Raw genomic sequence first — 20,326 nt, 5'->3', positions numbered from 1 at the left:
CCCAGAAATCTATTAAAAACAAAGAACTGGTTCAAACAAGGTGGAAATTACAGGTGGTCCTCAACTTACAACCAATTGTTTAGTGATCAGTTCAAAGTTACAACAGTACTGAAAAAAGGGACTTACGATTGTTTTTCACACTTATGATTGTTGCAGCATCACTATAGTGACATGATCAAAATTCAGATGTTTGGAAACTGGCCTGCATTTACAATAGTTGCAGCATAAGGGAGTCAAGCGATCACCATTTGTAAATTTCCTAGCCGACTTCCAACAAACACTCAATGGGGAAAGCCCGATTCAATTGCCTGATTCGTTTAACAACAGCCGTGATTTTCTTAACAACGCTGGCAAAAACACTGGGGCAAAACAATTGCCTTGCTTAGCAACAGAAATGTTGGGCTCCATTGCGGTCGTAAGTCAAGGACTACCTTGCCCTGTACTTGTTTTTGATTTAGCACGTTACGTGAACCCAGTTACTATGGCCCTGTAAAAATCATGGCTGTACACATCCAGAAATGGCTCAACTTGTGAACTCTCTGCTTTCCTTCGCATACTGTGCAAACGCAACCCGGAGGTGTAAGCAAATGCATCGTGCCTAAACAAATCCTGGTTTAATTCTTCCTGAAAGGATAAAGAGAAATCCGAATTTTTTTATGCCACGGTAAGGGGTGAAATCTGCTATGCCTCTGCATCTCCTCTCCTCGTGAAAAACCATAAAAGCTTTTCTGTCGCTTCGATGTCATGGGAAAGGTAATGCTCTGTCCGGGGACACTCAGACTGACATGGGACACTCAGACTGACATGAGACTGACATGCTTCCCAAAGAAGCCCCAGAGATCACTCCTCTTCCGGGCCCGGCTCCCCGGATTTGACTGAGTTCCTTCCCGCCCAAGGATGCGCCCGCCCGTCTTGAAAGAAATTTGCGGCAGACGCGGGTGTAGTGCCGCCTCGAAGCCCTAGGGCAGGGGTAGTCAACCTTGGCTCTTTTATGACTCGTGGACTTCAACTCCCAGAATTCCTGAGCCAGCTAAGCTGGCTCAGGAATTCTGGGAGTTGAAGTCCACGAGTCATAAAAGAGCCAAGGTTGACTACCCCTGCCCTAGGGGACCCGCTCGAGCAAAACAACGTGGGGAAAACAACACAGAGGAATTTAGAGGAAGGCGGCGAAGAGAGCCTCGTCAGGCCGCCGCACGGCTCCCTGGAACCCAGACCCCTTTCTCCAGAAGGGCTGCGAATGCCTGCAAAGGCTCAGAGGGACCCGCGCCTGGGGTTTGGCCCAGGAGAACGTCACTCACATCCCCTGGACGTCGGGGGGCACCGGCTTCCGGGTGTATCGCGAGATCATCCTCCCGCCTCAGCGGTTCATCTCGGTCCTCGTCGGCGCAGCCGGCTGGCCGGCTCGGCCCCGGCCGCCATGGCGACGCCCCCTCCTTCCCCTCCCTCTCAGGCCGAGCGGAAGTCTCTTCTCTATGGTGGCGAGAGGGGGTCGCGCAGCCGCGGCGCGCAGCGATGACGTAGGAGCAGCCGCTTCGCCGAGGGCAGCCAGGAGGTGAAGTCGGCGGCCCCGCGGTGAGTCCCGGTTGGTCGTTTGTTCTGGCAGCGCGGTTGGTTCTTTTTGGCGGGCGTACATCTTTTTTTTCCCTTGTGGTTTATCGGCAAAAGTATGGGAATATCCATATATTATATCTAGAAAGAGTTCTTTTGCAAACACTAAAGCAACTTCAAAGCCAGAGGTCTTCAAACGTGGCCCTTTTATGACTTGTGGACTTCAACTCCCAGAATTCCTCAGCCAGCGTGCCTGGCTGAGGAATCCTGGGAGTTGAAGTCCACAGGTCATAAAAGGGCCAAGTTTGAAGACCCCTGTTCAAAGCCAACGAAGTAACTATTAATATAGTACTTAGTTGAACTGATAATAGTGCCTCAGAGGAAATTGGAAAGTCAGAATAGAGCTGGAAAGGGACCTTGGAGGTCTTCTAGTGACTAGTCCAACCCCGCTGCTCAAGCAGGAGACTGTACCAGCATCCTGACCGCAGCATCAACTGCGCAATGGGGCGGGAGGGTAGAGTCTTGTCTACGCTGCCTGGCTGCCATGTCCTTGGCTTCACTGCTCCGCGTGGGCCACGCTCGGGGGTGATTCTCCTCCCAGGGGGGCTGCTAGTGAGGAGGGGGTCGTGGGGGGAGGCAAGGGTGGGACAACGGCACGTGTGCCCACAGAGAGAGCTCCAAGTGCCACCTCTGGCACGAGTGCCATAGGTTCACCACCACTGCTTTATTCTGTTCTTCATTTAGTCTTTCTTGTAGGCCAGTTTGGTCTCTCCAGTAGTCAATAAACCTTCCTGATATACTAATTTCAGTACATCTTCATCACTGTCCTTCAGATATTCTTCCAAAGCCATTTTCTCTTCTTCAACCATCTGATGTACTTGCAGAATTCCACGTCCACCTATTTGCCTTGGTAGATAAAGTCTGTCAATATCACTGCGTGGATGAAGGGCATGATTCATTGTCATTTTTCTGGTCGTCCTATCCATTGCTTTTAGTTCTGCTTGAATCCAGTCCACTATTCCAGCTGTGTATCTAATGACTGGAATTGCCCAGGTGTTGATTGCCTTTATGGTATTTCCTCCATTGAGTTTGGACTTTAAGATCTTCACTCTCTTGATGTATTCACCTCTAATCTTTTTCTTGACTTCAGTGTGCTTGATGTTGTCAGCTTGAAGGATACCCAAGTATTTGTAGTAATCTTCCTCATCCAGACTCTTAATGTTATTTTCGTGGGGCATCTTGATTCCTTCAGTTTTCACTATTTTTCCTTGTTTGATAGTAAGTGTGGCACATTTGTCCAANTAGTCTCTGTTCTGTTATTTCTGATTCTGGATGTTGTTCTTTCCAGAACTGGTGCATTCGTTTTAGATATCCTCTTCTTGTTGGACTTGATCTGTAGTAACAGATCATTATTTCTTTGTTTCAATCACTGTGTATTTGTGACAGGTAAACACCTTTTCTTCCAGTAGTTCTGCAGCTGCTGGCCCTGGTTGTTCAGCCAACAGTCCTGAGTCCTGTAACCCATTTTTCACCAGATATCCAGGAATTCCAACATCTAGCGCGGACCTTGTTAACCCAGGCGACATCCGAGCCGGTATGACTTTCTGAAATTTACATCTCACCATATTTTTTATGGGAGAGACACTCTTTGTCTGACTCCTGATGAGACCTGTCCAGTATGGTTGAACCTCTGGCATAGCTCTCATCTTCCTCAGAGTACACAAGCCCCACAACCATGTCAAGGTACTGCCTCACTGGGGGTTGTTATTGTTATTATTATTATTACTACTACTATTACTACTACTACTACTTACTGGCATTTTAATATTGAAGCACTGTTTGTAGAAATGGCTTTAAAAATTTTCTCTTTTAAAAGGGGCCTGTGAGATGCATAATGGAGGAGTTAGGTTTTGTGACTGTAGATGATGCAGTCCATTACCAATTATTCCTGATACATGAATCAGAAGACCCAGAACATCATCAAGATATCCTACAGCAATATATTGAAAAAATACTAGCATATTTTGCCCCTATCCTGGTTTCCTACATCTGGCAAAATGAGTCATTTAATCTAAAGTACAAACCTGCAAAAGGTAAAACTGCGTTTATATCTAATTGTGTCTTATACACACTAGCAATTCTACTGCAACCTTCTCTGCCTCCTTAAGCCCTTTGTAGTGTATGTTTTGGAAAATGGGGGGGGGGGGGAAATAGTATTCCCACTGTTGTAGTGGCAGTGTTCTTCACAGCTTATTTTCTCAAGAAACATGGTTATTATTGTTTATGTTTCAAATTGAGATGACTTGAAACTGTTTAAGATTTGATTCATACAAAACATTTTTTTAAAAACAGCCTTATGTTAAGTTTTTATATTATATATGTATCTGTTGCTTAAAAAGGTAAAAATAACAAAATTTGATTAAACCATGAACAGCAAACAGTTTACCAACCTCCATTTTTCTTTACCCACAACAACCCCAAATCATATGCCAAAATTTAGTGATGAAATTGCCAACTTTCAGCAGTACAGTTTCCCCAGCAAAGCAGTCGTTTTTGGCAACATAAAAAATTGGGAAAAACAGGAAAAATATAATTTCTCCTTTTTTAGAGAAAGTTATTTCTCTAAAAGTAGCAATGTTTTGCTATATTATGTAGCGTTTGTCTCACAAATGGTTGCTAATAGTTCTTATTGTCAGGGGGATCGTTTTGTGTTGTTTTATTAATTGTACTTTTATTGTTCAACTGATTTAAATAAAGTTCTTCTGTCTGTTGCTTTGGTTTGTTTTAGTACATATGGATTGAATGTTTTAGGCCCAGGCATATGCTGTTTAGAAATAATAGAAAAAACTTGTAGCTCATTTTTTTTTATTTTGGCAGTGGTTTGCTCTCCAAGCTTGGTTCAGTTTAGTTTCTGAACATTTTGTTACCTGACTAGGTAACATTATCAGCAGGATGATGATCACAAAACATTTATAAGCTAAGGAAAATAGGCAAGAAAATCCTGCTGGTGATATTATTTTGTCTGGTAACGAAACATTCAGAAACTAAATTGAAACAAGCTTGGAGAGCAAACTACTGTGAAAATATGTTGTTTAGGTTTTGGAGTTAAGCTTCATTACTTTTAATCTTTTATGATCTGTCGTGAGTCACTGTTGTTAGATGGGTGACCATATAAATTGATAAATAAGATACTGATACTAGGATTGACTGCCAAATGTTTTCTGGGAATAATCTAATAAATTCTGTTCTTCTAGGAAATCTACCTGCTCATATTGCTGGTCTCACAAAGTTTGGAGATAACATTGAAGATGAATGGTTTATTGTTTACCTCATAAAGGAAATTACAAAGGAATTTCCAGAATTATTAGCTAGGTATTTTTATTTGCTGATTAAATAGATGATGATTTTAGCTGTTTCTTGTAAATATAATTTAATATATTTATCTTTGCACACGCTTTATTGAAATAAAATTTGGAGGGAGGGGAGGAATTTTTCTGTGAATAAAGACTACATTATCACATGGTATCCATATGCATTGAATTAAATTAGGACACACTAATTCCATATTATGAGAGAATACTCTTTATTTGAATAGAGTGAATGATAATGATGGTGAATTCCTTCTGATAGAAGCAGCTGATTACCTTCCAAAGTGGTTGAGTCCTGAAAATAGCATGCATCGGGTAAGAGAGATTTAAGAATTGCAATAGTGGCAAATTTAAGAATGTCAAATATCTAAAAAGCTATTTTTTAGGAATATATACTGTAATTTATTTTGAATTTCTTCATTATATTTTTCTGTAAGATTTTGGAGGACTTCATCCTTTCAGTGATAGACTTGATGATTTCTGAGAGACTGTAAAAAAAACTTCCAGATTTAATAAATTAATATATATATATATATTGTCAGATATTCTTTCATAGTGGAGAATTATGCATAATTCCATTACCAAAGACTCCTGAAGGGAAGAAATTACTACCTGGTATAAACCCTACAATTCCCCAGGTCCTGAAATTATTTTCTGCCCATTCTGAGGATTTTGTGGCTTCAAAATCTATTAAAGCAGCAGTTTATAAACGCATCAATGGGTAAGTGACTGAATCTGAATATACATGTTCAGATATATATACCCATATATACCTGACATGCTGGTTCATACACATTTATTTATAGTAGTCATTTTTGTTCACAATATTGGGAAGTAACATGCTGCAACATTTTACTGAAATAAAAATAAATAAAATGCTGCAGATTATCTAGTTAGCTATCAAAGTATTGTTAAAGTGGCCTCCTATGAATAAAATATAATTTATAATTCTCTGGCAGGGATAGCTAACACCCCAGGCTCAAAATCCAAAAGGATCTTGACAGACTTGAATACTGGGCCCTATCTATCAAAATGAAATTCAATGTAGATAAAAGTTTTACACTTAAGCAAGAAAACCAACCGTACAGGTACAGATTAGGTCAAACTTGACTCAATGCCAGTAACTCTGAGAGGGATCTTGGAATATAAGTGGACAATTACTTAAATATGAGGCAAGAGTATGCAGCGGCAGCCAAAAAAGCCAATGCAATCATAGGCTGCAGTAATAGAGGAATAGAATCAAGATCACATGAAGCATTAGTACTGTTTTACAAAGCCTTAGTATGGCCCTACTTGGAATACTGCAAGTTTTGGTCACCACAATATGATAAAGATGTTGAGACTCTGTAAAGAGTACAGAGAAGAACAACAAAGGTTATTAGGGGACTAGAGGTTAAAACGTGAAAAACAGTTACAGGAATTGGGTAGTCTAGTCAAAAGAAGGACAAGGATGACATGAGAGCAATCTTCCAGTATTCGAGGGGCTGACACAAAGAAGAGGAGATCAACCTATTTTCCAGAGCACCCAAAGGCAAGACAAGAAACAATAGATGGAAACTAATCACTGAGAGAAGCAATCTTGAACTAAGGAGAAATTTCATAATCAGTGAGAATAATCAACCAGTTGAATGGCTTGCCTTCAGAAGTTGTGGATGTCTCATCACTGGAGGCTTTTAAGAAGAGACTGGACAACCATTTGTCTGAAATGGTATAGACTCTCCTGCTCAAGCAGGGGGTTGGATTAGATTACCTCTAAAGTTCCTTCCAACTCTTATTCTATGTTCTATCACCTTCCTAAATGTCTGTTCATAGTAGATGTTTATAGTATAATTTCCATAATAAAACCAGGAAACGGTTCTTTTGACCACTTACTGTAGGCTGCTACTGCCAGATTTCTAAATAAATAATGTTATTTGGGAGATAGAGGTAGTATAACTATTGAAATGCAGACTCTCACTTATACTTATTTTTTGTTTTTTAAAAAAGATCAGTTGAAAATTTGAAAGGTTAAATAAAATATGAAAGCAGCACATTCATTGTAATAAAGTTCAGCAGTGGGTAGTGTTGTGTTTCTCTGAAAACAAAGGAAAGTAGAACCCAGACAAGGCTCTGTGTTAGGCAGCAACCTGCATCTGAAGTGTTGAGCCACTTGTGATACAAATAAGAAAATTGGTTTAAGCAAATTTAGAAGATAACCGTCATAAGTAGTTTAAGTTTTTTAACTTAAGTTCCTCCTCCACATATATACATATGTGTGTATGTTAGCTATGTTAAGTTATATGGGACGTCCACAGATTTTTATTTTTATATTCTAAAAGAGTGGAAGCAACCTATATCAACAATTGCCTCTATCAGGATTATGTCTCTTATTTTATTTTTTTTTGCACCTTGTTGCAATTTTGTGCCCTAGGTATCCTGAGAAGATCCAGACCTGTCTCCATCAAGCTCACTGTTATCTTCCAGCAGGCATTGTGATAGTTCTGAAGCAATGTCCTGCATTAGTGTCAGCAGCAGTCCAAGCTTTTTATCTTCGAGATCCCATTGACTTAAAAGGATGCCGCATTTTCAAAACCTTCCCCCCTGAAACATGTGTGATGGCATCAGTAAGTACGGATTAAGCTTCCTAGTTAGTCTTCACAATTAACTCACCCCATCGTATCTGGTTTACGAATGATTTATTTGGGGTTTTGATTCTGTCCTTTTTAAGTACAAGTCTAACAACCTAACTTGCCTAATCTCCAATCTCTTGTATAATTCTATAATCTCTTGCTTGCTCTCTCTTGTATAATTCTTCAAATAATATTACAAGTAGCCCTCACTTGACAACTGCCTTAGACAGCAACCCTTCACACAGTCCTGACCTTTGTGACCAATGCCCTCATTCACAACCATTGCCGGTCTGTAAAGCAAAGGAGAGCTGAAATAAAATCATGATGTTTTACTTAGCTCAGGGGTAGGCAACCTTGGCTCTTTTATGACACGTGGACTTTAACTCCCAGAATTCCTGAGCCAGCCATGCCTAGGTTGCTTACCCCTGACTTAGCTACTGCTTCACTTAATGTTGACCCCAACTGTGGTTATTAAACAAGGGCTAACTGTAAAGAGGCCAAAGCAGATTCAAAAAAGTTTTCAGAAAAGCGAATCTTTAATAAAATATTCTGATATTTTTCAGGTTGCTTTTACAAAGTGTCTATATGCACAATTGATTCAACAGACATTTGTACCAGATAAACGGAGTGGCTACTCATTACCTCCTCGTTCACATCCCGAATACAAAGCCTATGAATTAGGCATGAAATTGGTAAGCATCTACCTTGACCCTTGATATTTTTACAACAAAATATTAATTTCAGGATACACACACACACACATACATGCACATAGGGTACGCAATCTGGGTGTCCTCCTGGATCCACGGCTGACACTGGATGACCAGTTGGCGGCCGTGACCAGGGGGGCATTCTATCAGGTACGCCTGATCCACCAGTTGCGACCTTTTCTGGACCGGGACGCCTTGCGCACAGTCACTCATGCCCTGGTCACCTCCCGCCTGGACTACTGCAACGCTCTCTACATGGGGCTTCCCTTGAGGAGCACCCGGAGGCTCCAGCTAGTCCAAAATGCGGCCGCGCGGGCGGTGTTGGGAGGGACTCGTCGCTCCCATGTAACACCGCTGTTGCGTGAGCTGCATTGGCTGCCGGTGGCCTTCCGGGTGCGCTTCAAGGTGTTGACCATCATCTTTAAGGCGCTCCATGGCATCGGACCGGGATATCTTCGAGACCGCCTTCTGCCGCAGATTACCTCCCATCGACCTGTACGCTCCCACAGGGTGGGTCTCCTCAGGGTGCCGTCGGCCAGACAGTGCCGGCTGGCGACCCCAAGGGGGAGGGCCTTCTCTATGGGAGCTCCCACCCTCTGGAATGAACTACCCCCAGAGATCAGGGTGATTCCTGATCTCCCTTCCTTCCGCCGCGCCCTTAAGACATGGTTATTCCAGCTTGCAGGACTGGCCTAGGGGAAAATTTTTAATGGGGGTTTTAAAGCAATTTTAAACTAACTAGACCAATCATTAATATTTGTTTTTAATTATGTTTTTAATCTGTAGTTTTTGGGGATTAGTATTTTTATCTGGTTGTTAGCCGCCCTGAGTCCGCAAGGAGAAGGGCGGGATATAAATTAAATTAATAAATAAAATAAATAAATAAACTGTAGAGGCACAAAACACACAACCAAACAAACACAGGCAACCAAAGACCAGAATCCATGCAATGCCTTGAGAATCTGCCTAAGGGAGGGTATTAATACGGGCTCTAGAGAAGTATTTAAAGTAGGTCAGTTATTTTAAGTAATTTGTAGGATAATCTCTTGAAGTTGAATATAAACATTTTGCTAATGTTAACATATGTTAGCTAATGTTAAAATCTTACTAAGACAATGGTCAACTTGACAGAAACATATACATCATCTTTTAATATTCTATTGTGATTCTTCATTAAAAGAATGCAATAAGAACTATAAATATTCCTCTAGATATAGCAGGGCACCTCCCCTTGCAGTCAATTGGATTTTGACTCTGGTTTTCCCTGTGTATTTTTATTCCAAATGTTCTTTTAACGTATTTTATCTAAAGATTTTTCTCTGGCAGGTGGCTGAGTTTATTTAATCTTGACAAATAAGCCAGGTTGGACCTAGTTAATAGTTGGATGAGAGACCACTGGCCAGTTTTAGGGCTGTAGATTAGATTAGAATAAAAAGAAAAACCCATCACAGAAAATGGCCACAGCAAACTACTTCTGTATATTTGATGTAATAGCTAAGCAAAGAAGGTGTTGAAGTACAATGCAAAGCAAATGTCTTTACATTGAAAACGTATTGCAACAATTTTTACATTAAGATGTGAATATTATACAGGTGGTTTTTCCCCCCATATTGTTCACAGGCTCATGGCTTTGAAATTTTATGCTCGAAGTATAGTTCAGCTTCTCCTGATTCCAAGAAACAAATACTGAACGTTTCATTATGGGATAGCTTTCTTAGGGCTCTCCAGAAGAACAATTATTTTAAGGTGAGATATATATATATAAATTAGAAGAAAGCAAACCTGCCTTAGCTCTTCAATGAAATGATCTGTTGTTGATATAATGTTGCCACACTTTAAGCCATAGCCTAAATTTATATTTTAAAAGGAGCAATGTCATCACCATCCTTCGCTGTTAACATAATAATGGGATGTAAATCAAATAAAGAAATATTTATTCGTTGCATATTTATAAAAAAATATCATCTTTGATGTTCAAAATGCAGCCTAAAACAGGATAGCTTGCAATGGTCCCAGTTGTTAGGATTCATTCTTCTAGGTTATTTCTGGGCTTTAAAGGTGATTGTAGGGAACTAACAAGACCATCCAACTTCATGGAATTAAGCTCTTTTTTGACTGCTAAATGTCTGTTTGCTTTCTGTTGAGTGTAAACATACATGCAGTTCCTTATACAGTCACAAATAAGGTTGGAGAAGTTCCAACTACTGAAAATTTTGATTGAATGTTATTTTGGAATATTTTTGTTTACTTCCTAATAACACAGTTCAGCTCTTGTTTTATCATGAATGTTTATAACTACATTCAATAATCATGTCTTACTTTGATAGGATTATATCACTGTGATATGTATTAGCCTTTAATATCTTCTTAAAAAAACAATTGGGTTCTAAACATGACACAACAGAGCAGTAATTACTAGGGTTGTGAAAAACTACTGAGTGATTTGATTTGACAAAGCTTATCGGCAGCTAACAACAAGGCAGATTTGCAGGCAAAAGAAGAAATTTACTTTGATGGTGTGGAATGAATTGGATGGCTGTGAAGGATGTTACAGTTCTGATGGCTTTTTCTGCTGCTTTTTTGGATTGGTTACAGACAATACATAATGCTGGATGTTCACTTTTCTATTAGAAGGCCAGGAATGAGGAGTAATGGGCAGGCTGTATGACAGTGACAGAATAACCAGTCATAACTTTTATAACCCAATATTTGTGGCTATCCAAATCCTATCAGGGTAGAAGGCTAATGTTACTTTAGGTTTCGTTCACATTCTTCTCTCTTGGCCTGTTTAATATGTCGCTGACAAGCATTGACATTACTTTCTCTCGTGCTATGGAGGTCTGATTTATTGGGTCCTTGGTGCTCTTTGAGCATGGTGGTTTTCTTGTTGCAGACATTTCATTATCAAACAATGCAATATTGTTAGCACTGATAAAGTTACCTAGTTCAGTAATGAAAGGTCTACAAACCACCACACTCAGAGAGAACCAAGAATCCCACAGTTCAACCATGAGCTACATATGTTCTCTTTTATAGGTCTGATTTAACTGCAAACAAAAAAATATTTGGCTTCCTCAGACCTTTTAGCACCAAAACAACAATTTTTGTACTTTTGCAGAAAGTGTTTTCACTGTCTTGGTATAATATATTCTAAGTGTAGGTTAACAGATTTTAAAAATTGTTTTGTATATTTCCTTGTGGGTCTCTGACTAAACAAGCCTCTGCTGACTATTGTTTTCTTTTCAAAGGGTGAAATAGAAGGTTCTGCTCAGTATCTTCACCAGTTGCAAATGGCAGAAAACTATTTTCTACAGACTGTAGCCAACTCAGAAAGGTGAGATGAAGTTGGTTATGTTTAATTTCCTTGGTTTGGTATTGCTAATCTCTGTGCATGATTAAATGTGGAAATATGAATATGTATTACTCAGCTTGGCTTAATACACCACTTATCGGTATTTCAAGATTGTACTTCCTACTTATATAATCTGATAAATAATGTCTCCCCCAAAGGAAGATGTGTGGTCTTCTAGAAATCGATGGAAATACTGTAAGAAACCACTGACCTTTTGAGTCTGACTCGGATGCAGACCACAGGTGTTTTTGGAACTGCCCGAGAGAAAGCCATATGAAACTCAGTGGAGTTTAATCATTTCAAATCTAATACTATATTTGAAAAGATATAGAATTAAAATGATTAAAGTGTTAATGTATTAAAGCATTGTTATAATTTNAATCGATGGAAATACTGTAAGAAACCACTGACCTTTTGAGTCTGACTCGGATGCAGACCACAGGTGTTTTTGGAACTGCCCGAGAGAAAGCCATATGAAACTCAGTGGAGTTTAATCATTTCAAATCTAATACTATATTTGAAAAGATATAGAATTAAAATGATTAAAGTGTTAATGTATTAAAGCATTGTTATAATTTTTTATCTTTATCTGTTATAATTTATAAATTCTGAAAATATTAAAAATGTGGTTTGGAAAGAACCTTTTCCTAGATAACACTCAAGTGGAGCAATGTCCAGCCCCAGCCAAAAGTAAACACAATATACAGAATATAGAATAACAGAGTTGGAAGGACCCTGGAAGTCATCTAGTCCAACCCCCTGCTCAAGCAGGAGTCCCTATACCATTTCACTCAAATGGCTGTCCAGTCTCTTCTTAAAAACCTCCAGTGATGGAGCACCCACAACTTCTGAAGGCAAGATGTTCCATTGGTTGATTGTTCTCAACCAATGGAACATTATTTCTAGGTTGAATCTCTCCTTGATCAGTTTCCATCCATTGTTCGTTGTCTGGCCTTCGGGTACTTTGGAAAATAGTTGTCCCCCCTCCTCTCTGTGACATATTTATATTTATACAGAGGCCATAAAATAACATCATGATACAATTACAATCATAGTAAAAATAATACTTCTATAGCTATAAAATCCTAAACCTGCTATCTAACTTTATTAATCAGATTTATACAAAACAGCACTACCATCTATCTTTTCAAACTCCTATTCTGAACATCCACTCACAACGATTTCCATCAGTCACTCTTAGGAATACCTAAGTTATTCTTGAGCTGTGTGGTGGCCTAGAGGTGGAGCTCTCACCTCACAATCAGGAGGCTGAGAGTTCGATTCTCAGTAGCAACGGATATTTCTCTCTCTGGGTGCAATGAGTAATTACTTGCGAATTTCACATAGACATTAGGAAGGGCATTGGGCCAGTAAATGCTCAGCTCCAATCGCACACGCCCCCCCCCCGCCAAAGCAGAGTCATTAAAAGGAGAAAAAAAATCCCTAAGCTATTTTTTTTGTTTTCAATAACTAATTATAATGTTATAACCCAAATTATAATATTGTAAACTATAACAAATTTTATAGCAAATTATTTATAACTGGGCTTGAAAATGATGTTAAATGAGAGGCAGGCAAACCACACTTTCCAAATAATATGGAATCACAACCAAATATTTAACCATTTCCTTTATGAAAAGCTTGTTTATAGGTGGTCCTTGCCCTGTAACCAAAATGGAGCCCAGAATTTTGGTCATAAGTCATTGCAGTCATTATGTTGAGGTACCACATGACTGGACTCAATTTTACAACCATTTTTACGATAACCATAAAACAAGTCACTGCAGTTGTTAAGCAAATCAGATAGTTGTTAAACAAACCAAGTGTATGCAAATCCAGCAAATCCATTGGCCATTTTCTACTGGAAAATATACATGCTTATAAATGTGAGCCAGTTGCCAGGTGCCTAAAATGCAATCATGTGACCGGGGGTGGGGGGAGTGGTAGCAATCTAACTTCAAGGACAGGTCATTAGCTTTTTTTAAGTCCGTCGTAACTTTGAACAATCATTAAGTGAGGACTACCTGTAGGGTATGAAGAGCAGTTCTATCTACTAGTGAGATTATGATTGGATCAGTTGTGGAAAAGTAATTCTAAACATAGCCAGTTCAATACGTTTGATAATGTATTTTGGTGTTGTGTTTCCTTTAATAGTTCAGTTGCTGTGAACCCAGGGGAAAAAATTATGACAATCTTAAAAAAAAATTCCTTTAATTTGGAGGATTTGAAAAAGAGCTCAGACATTCTACCTCCAGAGGATGGTAAGTAGTGGGAGAGTTTTAAAAATAATGATCAGAGTTACAGAAACTTGTAGATAATGTTTTTATTTTATTGACATAGTTTTCTTGTTTTTCTTGCTTTTTTGGCCATCCGAAAGGAATGAAAATGACATTTCATTAAATACTTTAAGGCAGGGATCCCCAGTCCGCAGCCCGGTACTGGTCCACAACCTGTTGGGAATTAGGCCGCACAAGCAGCAGGCGAGCAAGCGCACGAAGCTACATTCAGGCACGCGAAACCATCCCCTCTCCCCAAGTTCATTGTTGCCAGTCCCAGAGCCGGAAAGTTTGGGAACTGCTGCCTTAAGGGTGTTAAATACTGTTCTTCTTAGGATGCCATAGAGTAGAATTTGAAGTCCTACTGCCGAAATTTAATAAAATGTATGGGATAGTGATGTTTTTAAATATCTAATTACAGCTGTAGCACACTACTGGCTCACAATTAAGTGGTGATCTCCTGGGACACCTAGATCCCTTTCACAGTTACTACTGTTGAGTCAGCTGGTGACACAGTGGTTAGAATGTAGTATTGCAAGCTACTTCTGCTGACTGTTGGCTGTCAGCAATTTGGCAGTTCGATTCTCACCAGCTCAAGGTTGACTCAGCCTTCCATCCTTCCGAGGTCGGTAAAATGAGGACCCAGATTGTTGGGGGACAACACACTGATTCTGTAAACCGCTTAGAGAGGGCTGTAAAGCACTATAAAGCTGTATATAAGCGCTATTGCTATTGCGACTGCCTATTCTATAGTTGTACATTTGATTTTTCCAGCTTAAGTGCAGTGTGCTGTAGGTGCCCAAAAAGCCAAAGCAGTCCTAGGCTGTTTCAACAGAGGGATAGCATGAAGATCACAAAAAGTGATAGTACCACTTTATATTGCACTAGTGAAGCCACACGTAGAATATTGTGTCCAGTTTTGGTCGCCAAAATAGAAACAAAAATGCTGAATAGAGTGCAGAGAATATCAACAAAGATAATAAAGGGTCTGGAGGCTAAACCATACAATGAAGGGAACTAGGGTATATCTGGTTTAACAAAGAGAAGTATTAGGGATGACATGATAGCTGTCTTCCAATACTTTGAGGTGCAATCACAGAGAAAAGGGGGTTGACTTATTCTCCAAAGAGGGCATGGCAAGGGTTGGAAGTTTGCTAGAGATCCAAGATTTGGAACTACGGGGAAAAATGTTTGACAGTGAGGATAATTAATCTATGGAACAGCTTGTCTCCCAAAGTTGTGGGTACTCCACTGCTGGAGGCTTTTAAAAAAAGATTTAATATCCATTTGTCCAGGATGGTATAAGGTCTCCTGCCATGGGCAGGGGGTTGGATTAGAAGACCTCCAAGGTCCCTTTCAACCCTATGCGTTGAACTTACAATTACAACATTATAATTATTATTGTTTATTAGTCTGTCATTATTGCTTATCAGTCTTATCATCTGGACCAGAGGTCTTTAAACTTGGTCCTTTTATGACTTGTGGACTTCAACTTCCAGAATTCCTCAGCCAGTATGCCTGGCTGAGGAATTCTGGGAATTGAAGTCCACAAGTCATAAAGGCCAAGTTTGAAGACCCCTGATCTGAACTTACAACATAATAATAATAATGTTGTAACATTCTAAGTTCAGATGATAGACTGATTATCTTATGGTTTTTATTAACACTAGATAAAATAAGCAGAACAAGCTGTGCTTATCCTTGCCAGACCCAAATTTGATTATACTGTTAAGAATTCTTTTAAGATTTATTTGAACCACTGTATAATAGTTAAACTAGGAAGTGAATGAAAACACTCCCTAAAGAGGAGCAGACAGTCTGGCAAATATGCTCTTGACTCTTTAACCCAGGGGTCTTCAAACTTGGCCCTTTTATGACTTGTGGACTTCAACTCCCAGAATTCCTCAGCCAGCGTGCCTAGCTGAGGAATTCTGGGAATTGAAGTCCACAAATCATAAAAGGGCCAAGTTTGAAGAGCCCTGCTTTAACCTGAGATAACATTGCATCAGACTGTTGGATTAGGCATCTAACACCATTTCTGTCTTTTCTAGTAGTGTTAATATCCCAACTCAATTTTAGTAGCATATGAGGACCTAGCAGTAGGGGAACTATTGAGTGTAAGATAGATATGCAAACTCTGTGAATTATTCTGATGATTCTGAATTTGGCATATAGCAACAGGGCTTCATTCAAACCTAGTCAGCTCCGTCATATTTTCTGCAAACTCTAAACACTTTTTTGCACATTTCATCTTTTCCTAATATATATGCAGCTGTTTGCAACTTTCACACATGTTTTCCTTTTTACAGTCAGCAGTATTATTATTAATTATGTGTTTATTATTTATAAGCAACCCAGTGTGCAGCTGTATAAATTTGTTTAATAAATAAATAAAAATTATCCTCACGCTTTATGCTACTTTTTTAGATGACAGTTGGCTGGAGATTTCTCCAGATGCTCTCGATCAGATTCTTAAGGAGACATCTGGCACAAATAAATCTGCTTCTGCCTCAGAGGAAAAGCAGAACTATGACTTGACTGAGGTTGCTGAAAGCATGAAGGCTTTTATATCCAAAGTCTCAACATACAAAGGAGCAGAAACACCATGGTAGGTAGTTACATAACTGACTGGAGCATGCTTCCATATAATGTAATAATTTCTGTATTGGTGAATCATTTTCAAATAATCTAAGCCAAATTTGCAAAAAGAACTCTAGGCATTTATATCAAATTTATGTCTGTCAAAAACAATTATTACTTGGTAAATAAATTTTAAGTATTACAAAATAAATAAGTATTTAAATTGCAAATGCAACTTTTGCTTAATTTTCTGAAACTGAATTTCATTTCTGCCAGAAAATAAGGGGTAAAACTCATTCTATATAACATGTAGAAAAATAGCCAGAATAAAAGAATTGGATATAAAAGATCTATACATCTGCCTGATTCAGGCAAATTGTATAATAGCAGAGATTACTGCATGTTTAGCTTAATTATATAGCAATTAAATAATTTATCTGTTCTAAATACAAGTTTGCTCAATCCTATTGCCACAATTGATACGAATGATTAACCCTTTTTTAAAAATTGTGACTTATACTGTTTCTCTCCGAAAATAAGACCCAGTCTGTTGTTGTTATTTGCCTCCAAAAGAGGCACCAGGTCTTATTTTTAGGGGGTGGGTCTTTTCTACTCACTTCGCGGCAGCAACATCGACAGCCCTGCCCAGCCGGCCCACTTTTTCTGCGGCCGAAGGAGCAGCTTCATTCTGCAGCTGAGAATGGGGTCTGCATTTCGCCATCAGAGGCCGACTGCAAAATGGAGGCCAGAGCTCCATTGTCAGTTATAAAATGAAGCTGCTCCTTCAGCCGCAGAAGAAATGGGCCGGTGAGGCAAGGCAAGTGCCAATCTATGGGAGTCTTAGCTGCAATGGTAAGCTCCACCACCCCCACGCCCCATTCCTAGCTTGATTTTTAGGCGTGCCCCTTGCCCCAAAACTAGGGCTTATTTTTGGAGTAGGGCTTATATTAGACCCACCCCAAAAAATTAAGCTAGAGCTTATTTGGGGGATAGGACTTAGTTTTGGGGAAACACGGTATTTAGACATATTTAATATTTAAATATATTTATGTGATCAATATTTATTTGTAAAAATCCTTATCACTCATATAGGAAAACTCATGCTGCAGTTCCATGCTGATTATTTTTTAGGAACCTACCTAGACATTGTCTGTGGAGATTCTCAGTCATCCAGGTCATAGTTATCCCAAAGATGCTTTTTCACGAGGCAACTACGACTTTCTTGTTTTTCTTTGAAGATGTTTTGCTTCTCATCCAAGAAGCTCCAGAGTTGAAGAAGCTTCTTGGATGAGAAGCAAAACATGTTCAAAGAAAAACAAAGTCCAATTGCCTTGTGAAAAAGCATCTTTGACATTCCAAAAAAAAAAAAGAGGGAATTTTCACCAAATCCCAGTGAATTTTTACTACCCTGCCTGTTCTAGAAAGGAGAAGTGATGAGGTGAAGAAGTTATTCTGTCCATAGAAATTGCTGCTGATTCTAAGAAATCATTTCCATAATCTTCTGCATTATATCATTACCTCAAATACCAACAACAACATAAAATATAATTACGAATTCTTAACTTTCAGGTCTTCTGCTGAGGGACCTGTCAGTTTTGATGTTGACTCATTCACAGAGGCTTTGGATAAAATCCTGGGTGAGTTGCCTGGATCAGGCAAGGGGATTAGAATGAAATGATTTGAGATTTAAGTTTCCCTCTCATCTCTGTCCTNTGGAAGCAAGCTCTTCCAAAAGAAACTTTTATTAGGAGAAGCTGATAGCAGGCATACTAGACAGGATCTGAGGTTTTCCCGCGTAGATCAATAGGTTAAAGTATCCCCAAACGCCACCCCATAGTTCATCCGGACGGTTCACACCGGCCAATCCCCAGGTGTTAAGTCCATCGTGGGAAAGGGGAGATAACATCAGGCCAGCTCTGGTTGTAACAGTGATGTTTAGGCAATTTCGCACCTTCTCTTGAGAGCGGAGAGATAAACCAGTTGCCGGAGGCTGCATTCCTTTCTTCCTCCCCCTTTGCTAGTTGACAGTTGTAGGAGAAGAAAGTATAGAGAGAAATAATGCAGGAAAGCGAAGTGTTACATTGTAGTGATAGCTAAGGCAATAAACCCGTGATCATTCCCCCCTCCCCTCCAGGAGCATGGCAGAACCCAGGGAGAGAAGAGAATAGAATTTGGGTCAGAGAAAGAAGAGCAAGGGAAGTATGAAATCAGATAGATATGGGTTCTGACACTAGTTTTGGATACCTCATTTTCCCTCTCCCCAAGTATCAGTTGTTTTTAGTCTTATTCTGACACCATTTCTGTGTTGCTTCTAGGGCCAAATTCAGAGGAGCTGGACTCTGATGACTTAGAAGAAGAAGAAGATTTTGAATTTTTAGACAGTGATGAAGAGCCTGATTTAAAAGCTGATTCTCAAGGAGATACAGCATCTTGGAATGAAACAACCAAAAATCTCCAAACATACATGAATGAAATGGATCATGAATTATCATCCACCACTATTGGCAAAAGCTTTACCAATCAGAAGAAAGAGGTACGTTTAAGTTAGACCACCTTTCTGGTGACTTAAGAGGAAGGAATGGCTGCCAGGGTTATTTTTTTTCCCCTATAAGTCAGCTACAATACGAAATTAGATAGCATTTCATAAGGTTTTTTTTTCAATGTAAACGACATCCGAGTCCAGTGTTAACAGAAATATCTTATATTTTCTCTGTCGTTATTTAACATAGGTGAGATCTAGTAAAGTATTTCCACATGAAGACCCTAACACAGATTTGGAAGGCAGTCAGAGTAAAGATGATCCTGATACAACACCTGTGGACATTGATGTGAACCTTGTAACTAACTTGTTGGAATCCTATAATGCTCAAGTTGGCTTACCAGGACCTGCTTCTAACATTCTTCAGAGCATGGGAGTATATTTGCCAGATAATACAGACCACAGACCTCATTAGCAATTCATTGATGCAATAAATTGGTTTTCTCGCTTAAAAGCTACATTGCTAAAACCTTTTTAATTAAGTTCTCAGAAGATGCTTTTGCAGATGGATTTGAATCATTTGGAGTATCCTTGCCAACTACTTAACCATCTTGTGGAATCTGTTTTCCGAAACAATAATTGTAAAGCGCCGAGAAAATGGACTCTTGCAAATATTTTTATAATCCTTTTTAGATTCATTAAAATACTTGGGATTTTCTTGCAAATATCTTGAATTTTTTTAAAAAAAAGACACTTTATCTACAATGTTTAATAAACATTAAACAACTTTCCAGCGATCGGAATATGTTGAAGTAATAGTGTGAGATACATATTATGAGATATATATTAAAATGAAGCGATATAGCAAAACAAGTATAAACATAAACAATTTAACACAGAGAGAAGCAAATGCATGTTTTAAATGTCTGAAACACAATGCTCAGCATTCAGAAAGGAAAGGCATTAAATATATTATAGATGTCTCCAAATCAGCAGGAGGAGAATATTCCGAATAGCACCATCAGGAAGAGAATCCCTTGTAGATCTTAGTGGCTGGTACTAATTTGATTAATACTAATTTGATAGGTTTGAGGAGGCAAGGTTATTGTTTATAAAACAATGAGGCAGTAAAACTGAACAAAGATTTTTCTTTCAATGTTTAAATACAGGTGAGTGACACAGTAACAGTAATAGGCGACTGGCCAAAAAAAGGTGTGCTCTTTAATAAGCATTTTTGTTTCTCAACTTCAAAGCTGAAACTGAATTTACATGCCAACATTTAGGTTACAGTTTGCATAAAGTTCAGGCCCACTCTACTAAAGTTTCCAAGTTAGATGCTGCATAAATTCTGCCATGAATCCAATTGTTGTGCAAGTAATTTATTTTCAAATATTACACTTTGCC

The 20,326-nt window shown here is 39.1% G+C and overlaps 2 protein-coding genes across 4 annotated transcripts in view; one reads left to right on the top strand and one right to left on the bottom strand.

Annotated features, from left to right (window-relative positions):
- FAM149B1 (family with sequence similarity 149 member B1) overlaps positions 1-1,361 on the bottom strand; it is a 27,783-nt gene extending 26,422 nt beyond the window's left edge. For both annotated transcript variants that reach the window (XM_015818105.1, XM_015818106.1), the window contains exon 1: positions 1,299-1,361. In XM_015818105.1, coding sequence (XP_015673591.1) covers positions 1,299-1,348 — 50 coding nt within the window. In that variant the 5' untranslated portion in view covers positions 1,349-1,361. The remainder of the gene's footprint in view (positions 1-1,298) is intronic.
- A 160-nt stretch (positions 1,362-1,521) lies between these two features.
- ECD (ecdysoneless cell cycle regulator) lies at positions 1,522-19,647 on the top strand. 2 transcript variants are annotated; one of them, XM_015818104.1, is made up of 14 exons: positions 1,522-1,572; positions 3,425-3,641; positions 4,803-4,920; positions 5,144-5,231; positions 5,459-5,637; positions 7,327-7,519; positions 8,089-8,217; positions 9,856-9,981; positions 11,484-11,569; positions 13,742-13,848; positions 16,291-16,471; positions 18,013-18,080; positions 18,759-18,976; positions 19,173-19,647. In XM_015818104.1, exons 2-14 carry the CDS (start codon positions 3,443-3,445, stop codon positions 19,395-19,397), a joined length of 1,917 nt encoding a protein of 638 aa, XP_015673590.1. In that variant the 5' UTR covers positions 1,522-1,572; positions 3,425-3,442; the 3' UTR covers positions 19,398-19,647. The 2 variants fall into 2 exon arrangements, with proteins under 2 accessions (XP_015673590.1, XP_015673589.1); XM_015818103.1 differs by lacking the exon at positions 1,522-1,572 and adding an exon at positions 3,133-3,142.
- The last annotated feature ends 679 nt before the right edge of the window (positions 19,648-20,326 follow it).

The sequence above is a fragment of the Protobothrops mucrosquamatus genome, unplaced genomic scaffold, assembly GCF_001527695.2.
Source record: "Protobothrops mucrosquamatus isolate PMUCROS unplaced genomic scaffold, P.Mucros_1.0 scaffold681, whole genome shotgun sequence".
Lineage (NCBI taxonomy): Eukaryota > Metazoa > Chordata > Lepidosauria > Squamata > Viperidae > Protobothrops > Protobothrops mucrosquamatus.
Note: the sequence above shows the minus strand (reverse complement) of the source record. Positions and strands in the feature narration are given on the sequence as shown.